Source organism: Pipistrellus hanaki, assembly GCF_964339955.1.
Source record: "Pipistrellus hanaki genome assembly, chromosome: 7".
NCBI classification, from domain to species: Eukaryota; Metazoa; Chordata; class Mammalia; order Chiroptera; family Vespertilionidae; genus Pipistrellus; species Pipistrellus hanaki.
Window position 1 is genome coordinate 46,680,892 of NC_140509.1, and position 10,767 is coordinate 46,691,658.

Consider the following 10,767-nt stretch of genomic DNA (forward strand, 5'->3'; position numbering starts at 1 on the left):
CTAAGAGATAAACACTTCATCATTGTGAATGAGAATAAAACTTACATTTTAAAGTCTTTCAAGGGAATCAGCTCTATTTCTTCCTGTCTCCACTCCCTCAGTAACACATTGAATGTACTTGTACTCAAGAGGAAAGGGCATTTCTGGGAAATTAATCAAATACAGAATTCAATGTTCCTTGCAGATAGATAATTTTGGGATGTTCCATTGGGAACTTCCTAGTCTGAATTTTCATATTCCTTGGGGAAAGACTCACTTGTTCCAAATCCTCAGTGTTTCCTCTATTAGTGAATAACACTATAGCAAAACTACTATATACAGAATCAGTGGATATGCAGAAAGACACTCTGCTGGAAAGGTCATCATTAAAATGAAAGAAGGCAAAATGTGTGGGAATACAATTTAAATGTAGCAAATAAAAACTAGCATATATGATACTGTAAAACGCATTATACTAATTAATTTACTTTCTGATTTAGCTAAAATTAAAAAAAAAATCTGAGGTGAAAATTTTAAAAATATTCATAGCTCTTAATCTAGTAAATCCAGAAATGACAAATCTCACTTAAGAATAAAATTGGTGCTACTGCTTTTGATGACAATGAAACACACATGTACAATGCATAATTACATCTTTTGACATCTTCAGGTTTTGTTCTTTAATGTTTTCTTAGATTTATAAAATAACTCAAATTCTTATTCTGGCTTTGGATTTATATTTCATATCAGTGTTTCATCCTGTAAGATGATGCACTGCTATTTGTTCTGTATACATGTTAGTTTAGCCCTAAAGTCTAAAGAGGGCTATGGCTCTTTCTATCATTGATGCTTCTATCTGCACTTCCGCATCTGGGCAATTGCTCAACTACAGTCACAAAGACATGGTGCTTGGACTGCATCCTCCCAGCTGAGGAGTTTTATTTGGTCATCTTGGTATTGGGGTGGGCCACTTAAATGAGATGTCCAGGAAGCAAGTCATAAACAGGCCAAAGCTATAGATTTTGGAGTCAATGGAATATTTGAAGCCACAAGTAGGTAGCATATCCCAAAGGAGAATATATGGTACAGGAAGATCTTAGGACTAATGTGTCCAAATCATTAGGTACCCAACAAAGATTTAAGAACTAAAAGAATGGCCTAGAAAATGTCCTGTACTTGATTAATGACTTCTATTGCAGTATGAGTAAAAAAGACTTCTTATTTCCATGGAACTCTGCCTCCAGACCTCTCCAGCAAAAAAAAATAAAAAAGTAAGTGATGACAGCTAGCGAAAGCCCTATCAACAGTTTCTATTTATATCCCTGAGGTGGAACCATCCTATTTCAACACATAGCACATTCTCATTGAATTCCACCTTGAGTGAATGATGAATGCAAGAGGTTTTCCACAAACTGGCTGCCCACTTGATGCACTTTGTTAGTAAAACACACAGGAGCTGCCAGCATCGGAGAGTAGCCTTTTCCAAATCCCTCTGTGTCAGCACGGCTACCGCATACATTCCTAAATTGGTGAATTTTCTCTTAAGAAAACTCAAATTCAGTTCAGTGCTTGACTCACATTGTATTGAGGCTTTACAATCTCTCTCATCAACAAAATTTGCTTTTATATATAATACATGGATCATTTTCTTATTTACAGGATTGAAGCAAAATGACAGCTTCTCAATTTGACTGTCAATACTGCTCAGTATCACTTCTTGGGAAGAAATTTATGCTGAAGGATGGCAATCCATACTGCCTCAAATGTTATGATCGTGTCATTTGTAACTATTGTGAGGAGTGCAAAGAAGCAATTGAATCAGGTTCCAAGGTAGGTTCTTCCGTCAGTTCACAGAATTATTGCATATGAGCAGACAAATGCTTTGGAATGCCTCTTTTTCCTTTAGTTAACTGTTAATACTCTACTGCTCTGCTGCTGGGTATAAGGATCTTCAAAGTTACCATCAACCAAGTTCCAGGCACTATGCTTAGCACTATTAAATATAACATATACTTTAATCCTTGCAATGATTTTAGGAGATAGTTTAGGATGCTAAATGTTAAAAAGGCTATTTGTCCAAAGTTACACCAATAAAATGTGTTATTTATGAAATCAAAAGAATATAAATGAATAAATATATAGATAATAGGATGTGTAAAGATTCAAGAATCTATTTTCTGGCTTCATCTCAGTCTCTTCTCCACACCCATTGTGCGCCGATGCCTATCTCACATGAAGCTCATTCCTCCTACAAAGCAAATTATTGCATTTTTTCTTTTTCTATTATTTTGCCTTTATTTTATCTAGGTGGTGTTGAGATTTTGTTTAGTCAAATCTCAAATAATAAATTATAATAATAAAATCATAATATGCCAATTAGACCAGGTATTCTTCCAGATGAAGCCGGGACTGCAAGAGAAGCCCGGGTCCATGTGCCAGAGGGAAGCCAGTGCTGGCAGCCACAGGAAGGAAGGCCTACTCTTGCACGAATTTTGTGCATTGGGCCTCTAGTAAGATATAACATCCTAAAAGTAAAGACTGTCTCTAGCCAGTGTAGGTCAATGGTTGGACGGCATCTATGCACTGAGAGGTTGCTGGTTTGATTCCAGGTCAGGGCACATGCCTAGGTTTTGACCTTGATCTCTGGTAGGGGGTGTACAGCAGTGACCAGTGTTTCACTCTCACATTGATGTTTCTCTTTTTCTCCCTTCTTCTCTCTCTAAAAAACAATAAAAATATTTAAAAATAAAATAAAAGTAAAGATTATTCCATGACAAGCCTCTCTTGTTTATAAAAGGAAGGTAGAGGAAATTTGAAGAAATAGGAGAGTCTCCACTTATTTTCCAACCAACAAAATCCCAGGCTCTAACTCTTAATTGCCCCAATCTCCTCTCAATGGGTAATAGTATCAATAACAACTTTCCCTCAAGCTACCAACACAACCTACTGGCACCAGAGTCCCAGGAGTGTTTAGTTTTGTCTTATAAAACGTCTTGTTTTGTTGAAGCGCATTTAATTAACTTTTATTCACTGTCTCCGAGGATCTTTGTTACAAAGGCCGGCACTGGCATGAAATATGCTTCAACTGTGCCAAATGCAATCACTCTTTGGTGGAAAAGCCTTTTGCTGCCAAGGATGAGCGCCTGCTATGCTCAGAGTGCTATTCTGATGAGTGCTCCTCCAAGTGCTTCCACTGCAAGAAGACCATCATGCCTGGTAAGATCAACAGGGAGTGCTGGTCACTAACCGAAGTCACCGTGCTTTCAACTAAACCCAAGCACAGAAGAGTATACTAGTTAACAACAAAAACATGCTTCTGAGAAAAATACCTTTCCAGCTATCCCTTGATCTCACTTAGTGTACTGTAGAAATAAGTCATTATTATTTCTGTCTTGAATGGGCAAACTAAACCTAGGTCATAGAACATTTTGAATGAGAATGTGAGCCGTAGATTAAAGATAGAATCTATACCAATAATGCTAACATTGCATTACACGCCCTGTCCTAGATATAACCAGTGGCAGTTTTGTTCTCTCTTAAGGAAGACAAGGATCCATGTAATCATTACACTTTTAGGCAAGCACTAAATTCTCTTTGATTTTGAGCCTCTTCTCAATCTGTACAGACAGCAGCATAAGAACATGACTCGCTTATTTTCTTATTATGGATTCAAATATTTTCTAGTTGATCATAACTGCACAGCATCAATCTTAATGAGTTTGTGCCCTTGGCATTCCCAATAGTCCTGTAAGGATGATTATGGCCTAATTTATCTAAACTATGTGCAGCCTCTCGGAGTCTCTGCTTATAACACCTACACATTTCAAAATTGTAGCTTCCAAAGCACAGGACTTTTCAGTGAAAGAGTGAATAACCATCATCATGTCTGAATTCTTTGCTTCCCCCCTCCCCCAGATAAATATTTTGGAAGCCATCAAAACGTTATTTTTTATAAGGATAATTAATTTATCACCTTAACTTTAAAATAGTTAAGCAATTTGACATATCTTCGCTTAAAAGGCTATAAAGTGATGCTTGATTTATACTAACAGGCTATTACTTTTGGGGTACAGGTTCCCGCAAAATGGAATTTAAAGGAAACTACTGGCATGAAACCTGTTTTGTGTGTGAGCATTGCCGACAGCCAATAGGAACTAAACCTTTGATTTCCAAAGAGAGTGGCAATTACTGTGTGCGGTGTTTTCAGAAGGAGTTTGCTCCCTCCTGCAACTTTTGTAAGAAGGTAATTATCTAAAGTAGATAAAGTTTGTGGAATCTTCCAGACCGCTGCCTTTTAGCTGTATTATATAGTGGAAGTGCACTGATACTACCAGGTAACATTTGTGTTTAGTGTGAATTCCAACATGTCCAAAGCACTACCTGTCACATTGAGGATGGCCATCTATTTCTTCTCACCATAAAATTCCACCCAGAACATTAATTTAACATTCCAACATCTCAAGTGACTCGATATTCCAGTTCCATTCACTGCTTTTAACTAATTTCATGTATTCCAGTAGAGAACACGCCCCCCCCCTTTAACAAAATATTGCAAAGAAAATAATTTTTGATCCATTTCATTTCAGAAAAATATGGGTTTGTCTCACGGAGTGATAAAGTGAACCAATTTAAGCAAGATGTTTAACTTCTCACATTATGTCTCAGCAATACCAATGTCTTCTGGCTTGAAGCTTTTATGTTTCTAAAGAGTAGATAGGAGGCTCAAGGGAGATCATTAGGGAAATTCATTGAACACAAAGACAGAAGACTAAGATCTTTGAGTGGCTGCCTTCACTTCCTTTAACTTTGATATTCATTCCAAAAATTTTTTTCCAATAGAAAAAAAAAGTCATTTTTTTCGAGTAAACTTTGCCCAATTCTTTTTTATTCTCTAAGCTTATTTTGTGAAAAAGTTGCTCATCTTTGTCACCTTTACAAAACCTGTCTATAGTCTATAAAATATATATTGATGTTCTCGAAGAAATCCTTGACCCTGAGGCATCATAAGTTTAAAATAGCACTATAAATTATGATGAGAGAGCTGAATCATGAGAATACATTGGATTACTGCAGTGATTCCTCAACACTTTTGATATATGGGCTACTTTGGCAGCTCTCTTAGGACCTTTTGTATTCTTGCATCTGGAAAGCTAGAGGTCTCATTACCACTTTCTACAAATGCATAAACAAACACACATGCATACAAACACACACAGTATTTTTTTAAATATATTTTATTGATTTTTTTGACCCCCTCCCTCTCTCCTACACATCCCCTCCCTCCCCAGAGTTTTGTGTCCATTGGTTGTACTTATATGCATGTATACAAGTCCTTCGGTTGACCTATTATCTCCCACAGATCTTCCACCCCTCCCCGCTGTAATTTGACAGTCTACTTGTTGATATACTGTCTCTATATCTATCTTTTGGTTCATCAGTTTATAATGTTCTTTATTATCCACAAATGAGTGAGGTCATGTGGTGTTTCTCTTTCATTGATTGGCTTATTTCACTCAGCATGATGTTCTCCAATTCCATCCAGGTTGCTGCAAATGATGAGAATTCCTTCTTTTTTATGGCAGCATAGTATTCCATTGCAAACACACACAGTAATTTTTTAGGCATATTTAAAATACTACTACTGCATCTGAGGTGGCATCAATAAACCCCTAAATTATCATTCTTAAATTACACTATAATGATGTCTGAAACTTACAAGTGATAGAACATGACATCCTCTACCTGGAGACTTCCATTACTCTACCAGAAACATTGACTTGAAAAATGGCTTCAAAAGATATAGACCCAATGACCCTGTAACATGTGAAGCTCCAAAGAATTATCAAAGTCAATGACATACATTTAGAAACAGATGTTGGAAATAAAAATGAATAGATCTATCTCACTATTTTGAGGGGCAACGAAGTTAGCCATTTTTTTTTTTTTTTACTGTTTCTTAAAGATTTATTTTAAAATAGTAATGAGACTTATGGGAATTATCTTAATGTCATCTGTTGGGGACACAATATAAAGTTTGTTCGAATACTGTAAAGATTCAAGAAGGGAACTACACTAGTACATCAGCTGCTGAGCACTGCCTGGGGCCAAACCTCTGGCATTTCCCAGGTTATAGGAACCTATCCTATATTTAGGACATGGCTTGAAGTCACTAAAAATTTATGGAATGTTTATATTGGATAGTAGACAGATCATGACAAGCCACATTATTTCCTGTTTAATTTTTTAAGCCATAAGTCCTTTAAGGAAAGCTGGATATAAGCATTTCTCATCAAAATGATCCTATCTGAAGAAAAACAATTTGTTTCAATCTAATCAAATATCAAGTACTTTTTTTAAAACTTAGGCAAAACTACTTGGCAATCAGGCACTTAGAAGTTTTTTTCAGAGAAATTTTATTTTGTGAAACTAAATTTTGTTTTCTACCCAACAGCAGGTAACCTCAAACCACAAGTCCTTTGAATTCAAACTTCTCAAGGTTCAAATAGAGTATTCTGCAATTTATCAGCTGTCATATACTAAATGTAAAATTATTATTGCCTCCACTTTGTCAGAGAAGAAGCATGATCTAAATCCTGGCATCTATCAGTGGCAAAAACTGAGCTTACATATTAGACTTCATTTTAGCCCACCTGCCTCTTCAAAAGGGACATGATCACAAGCAATCTGTTTTAATATCCCGGGGTGTCTTCTCCCTAATTAAACAGTCTTTGCTGTACATATCAAGTTTTACTTTGCTGTGAACACATTTTTTTTCAAGTTTGAATCTTTTAAGCATTCCCTGCTAATCATTTAACCAAACAAATCAAAGGAATCATGAATTCCACTGTGCCTGCTCTAAGGCATTTCAAGTCAGTAGGGAATATTTGAAATTGCTTGTTTTCACACACATCATCATGTATCCTGTTTACTTATTTTAGAATAGTTTTCTTTTTTTCCTTTTAGGATCAATAACTTTTCTTCATAATACCTTTAATTTTTAAGATGTTTTGTTATATTTTAAAATATCTTTAGAAAAATCATTTTAAAACCCTATATTACAGGCAAATAACATTTTAATAGCTTATCTACTTCATTGAAATACAAAGGTTATAAGAACCATCTCAGCTACAACGTTGCTTCAGTCATTTTAAGACACTTACATTAACACATGCCAAGTTCCACAGCTACTGCAGGTCAATAGCCATGGTTCTGAAAGGTGCTATGACTTAAAAATTGTTACATAGTTTTTACCTCTATTATCCCAAAGAAAGATGTCTCTGCCTTCTAAAAAGTAGAACCCAAGGAGTAAACTGGTATAGAAAAAAAACATTATGGAGGAATAATAACCATCTCTGACAAAAGCACATCACACATCAATGTACAACCAGTGCTCTTAGAGTCTTAAAGCTGAAAACTTACACTGTTGCCCACAGTATCCTATTTGTGCTAGATACAATATTGGAATTGCTTCACAAACACTCTTCCCCTTGGTGTTTATTCACTCATTCAACAAGGACTTATCAACTGATTACCATTGCAATGTTATCTTGCCTCAATATTGTATTCATGTTTAAACACATGGGTTCTGGGATCAGACTGTGCAGGCTTGAATGCTAGCTCTAGGTCTGTGTGACCCTGGCAAGGAACAACCACTCTACCCCCAAGTACTTACTCATCTCATAAGGGGGAAAGATAAAACTGCATTGGCATGTTGAGAATAGTAAGAGGATGCCACCCACTTAGCACAGGGCTGAAGAAAAAACAAAACAAAAATACTTAAGAAGTTTAGCTCGTTACTAACAGATGATGGTACTTACCCATTCCATTCAGGGCTGTTACTGCTGGATATTCTTGAGCTTGGAGGAAAGCCTTTAGGAAAGAAAGTGTCCTATTCCGCATCCTTAAAAGGCAAACATGGAAATAAGAACAGAGCATAGGAAATATGTTAGATCTACTGGCAGCTCTTTGAAGACCAACATGAAAGTCATAGGAAGATAAGCAAAGAAATCAACAACCGACTTCTTTTCATTTTTTATGGGTCCATTATAGCCCTGTTTCCTTTCTGCTCCATTATGGGAGAAAAATTAGGATGTGTATCCCCAGTTCATATCTCTATAGCCTTTTGCTTCTCATATCCATCCAAAAAAATCTTAGGAAAAGGACAGCCTGACACAACATGACCAAGTAGCCCAAAGAATCACCTGTGGACATAGAAGAGAATCACACAAGGTCTGAATTCTCACAGCTCCCACGGTCATTACTTTTTTTGTGATCCTTTGGCAGGTGATAACTTCGGGTTGGATAACATTTCATGACCAGCCGTGGCATAAAGAGTGTTTTCTGTGTAGCGGCTGCAGGAAAGAGCTCTGTGATGAAGAGTTTATGTCCAGAGATGATTATCCATTCTGCTTGGACTGCTACAACCATCTTTATGCCAAAAAGTGTGTAGCCTGCACCAAACCCATTACTGGTGAGTTCTTTAGTTGAATACAGTCCTTCCATGAGATAGTTATGGCTACATAAGTGCTATATAGTTCACTCTGGGGGGAAAAAGGGGGGGTGGGGGGTGTTAATATTTTTCTTGTGTTTTTTTTTCTAGATAGACACAAATATATAAGCATTATTATTACACAGACCCTTCCACACAAATATAGATTATAATTAGGGTAGCTATGCGCTAGAGGCCTGTGAAATTATTTGGTATAAGGCCAATGAAATCATTTGGTTTGGCCTTGTCAAGGCATTAGGGGTGAGTTAAGTATATGTTTGACCAAATATAGCAGGCTAATTTTTAAGTTGATAATTTTGTATGGCCTGTGAATGATGTTATAAATATCTAAATGGCTCTTGGCAGAAAAAAGGTTCCCCACCCTTGCTCTAGAGGATTATTAATGCTAACTGTAATGGTACTGACTCTCAATAAAAGAAAAGTTCAGAGGAAGAGGAGAACAGAATGAGCTGAGACATAGACACCTTGATGAGGAGGCCTGGTCTGAGCTGGACCTTTAAGGATTCGACTGGAAGGAAGGGATATTTGAAAATAAAAATCCTGCTTAATTCCAAACAAGGATGAAAGGGCCTTAAAAATGGGAAAAGTTTTAATTAAATGTAAGTATTGTACCGAAACCCAAAGCTGTACTAATTAGGGTAGCGTAGGTTACGAATTAATTATACTTCATTTTAAAATGTTTCTAACAAGTGTACTATTCTCTTTTCCCATGCATTAAGTTTTAATCATGAATAGATAAAATAAAACCAGATAGTATTCTGCCGCAGAAACAAAAGTACACATGGCATGATTTGAAAATAACATAAGTGGTAAACAATCTGTGTTAAATATAGGCTTTCAAGGCAACAAACAAAGCATTGCCTTTTCCTCAGAGACCCTTCTAACATGCTTACCCTGTAGTTAAAGAACTAAGGCTAGCACGGCCTCTGAGAAGACCCACCATCACTCTGCTGGGTAATTTATAGTCACTGAATGATGTGGGAGAACTCTCCATGCCTAGTATTCTTAGACAATATTTCATATTTTTGCTCAGTTTATGTAACATGGAATTAAAGTTTACTGTATCCCTCTCCCTCTCCTCCATCTTCAGATGTTTCACAAAATAAAAGTTGAATCTTCATGAATGTTTTACACATCAGACAACTCCTGAAGTTAAGAGAAAAAGCCATTATTGCCCTGATTTTATCTAGAAAATGGGTCTTATAGAAATGTAATAGTACCTGGAGCTCCAAAACCTCCTTCGTGGATTCTGCCATCACAACCCAACAGATTCAGTTGACTTATTCTAGAACACTTTTCTTGAACTAGTCAAAAAAAAAAAAAAAGGGGAGGGGGGGGAGCTTCCATGAGAAAATTAGAAAATCACACAACTCAAAATAGATTTGAAAACTTTGGGGGAACCCAACTGGCCAATACTAGTTTGTAAAGAGCCTACACAAGCCCTGAACTTGATCAGTTTCAGTTCTGATCCATAACAGATTCATGTGACTAGGAAATTTTTTTCTGATGGATTGTAGCAAGTTGATCACTGAACTCAGCTTTTTAAGGTTCAAACAGAAAAACCAGTTTTCTGGATGTCACATAAGGATGATCAGGAACCAGAGATTTGACCCAAAAGTAATCCAAGATTATCTATTTAATGTAGAATAACTCATCTTTTGATAATTATCTTAATCTCCTTTTGGCTCTGTAACTGAGAGATACTAGGTAATAAAATTCCAACTTGCTTTAATATTTTTTTTTATCTAATTCTTATACTTATTATATATGTCCTAGAGTAGTGCTTCTTTTAAATTGAGCTATTTGAACTAACATTCCATAGAGAATTCTTATACTATCATCTCTTCTGAAAGTTGCACATTCAAGCAAACAATATATCACTGTAAGGAACTATCGTATGTTAGAATGCTTTAAAAATACTATTTTATGTTAACTAAATCTCTAAGGCATCTGGTAAAAATTTTTAACCCCATCACAACAAATTTGAGCCATCTGAACAAACCCAATGTAAAAATATATTTTTTCTTCCTCTAAGATAAGAGTAACCTTTCAAACTTTTGGGGATAAATGAAGTAACTTGGTGTAGTGCAAAGTACTTTGGACTAGAGAGTAAATCACATACCTTAGTCTTGCCTCTGCTCCTGACTATTGTGTGAAAATGGGTAAACAATTCACCTCTGAGGTCCTCATTGGCCTTATTTTCAAAATAAGGAGTTGAGCAGGATTACATTTTAGCTTTCTTTCACTTCTGTTTATTTTAACTAAAAGGGGTTTCAAAT

At 36.2% G+C, this 10,767-nt stretch overlaps 1 protein-coding gene across 1 annotated transcript in view; it reads left to right on the forward strand.

Moving 5' to 3' along the window:
- The window catches only part of FHL5 (four and a half LIM domains 5), a 32,198-nt gene that overhangs the window by 18,821 nt on the left and 2,610 nt on the right, over positions 1–10,767 (forward strand). The window contains exons 2-5 of the mRNA XM_084890805.1: positions 1,639–1,809; positions 3,021–3,195; positions 4,053–4,222; positions 8,263–8,449. Of these exons, the coding sequence (XP_084746931.1) occupies positions 1,651–1,809; positions 3,021–3,195; positions 4,053–4,222; positions 8,263–8,449 (691 nt within the window). The 5' untranslated portion in view covers positions 1,639–1,650. The remainder of the gene's footprint in view (positions 1–1,638; positions 1,810–3,020; positions 3,196–4,052; positions 4,223–8,262; positions 8,450–10,767) is intronic.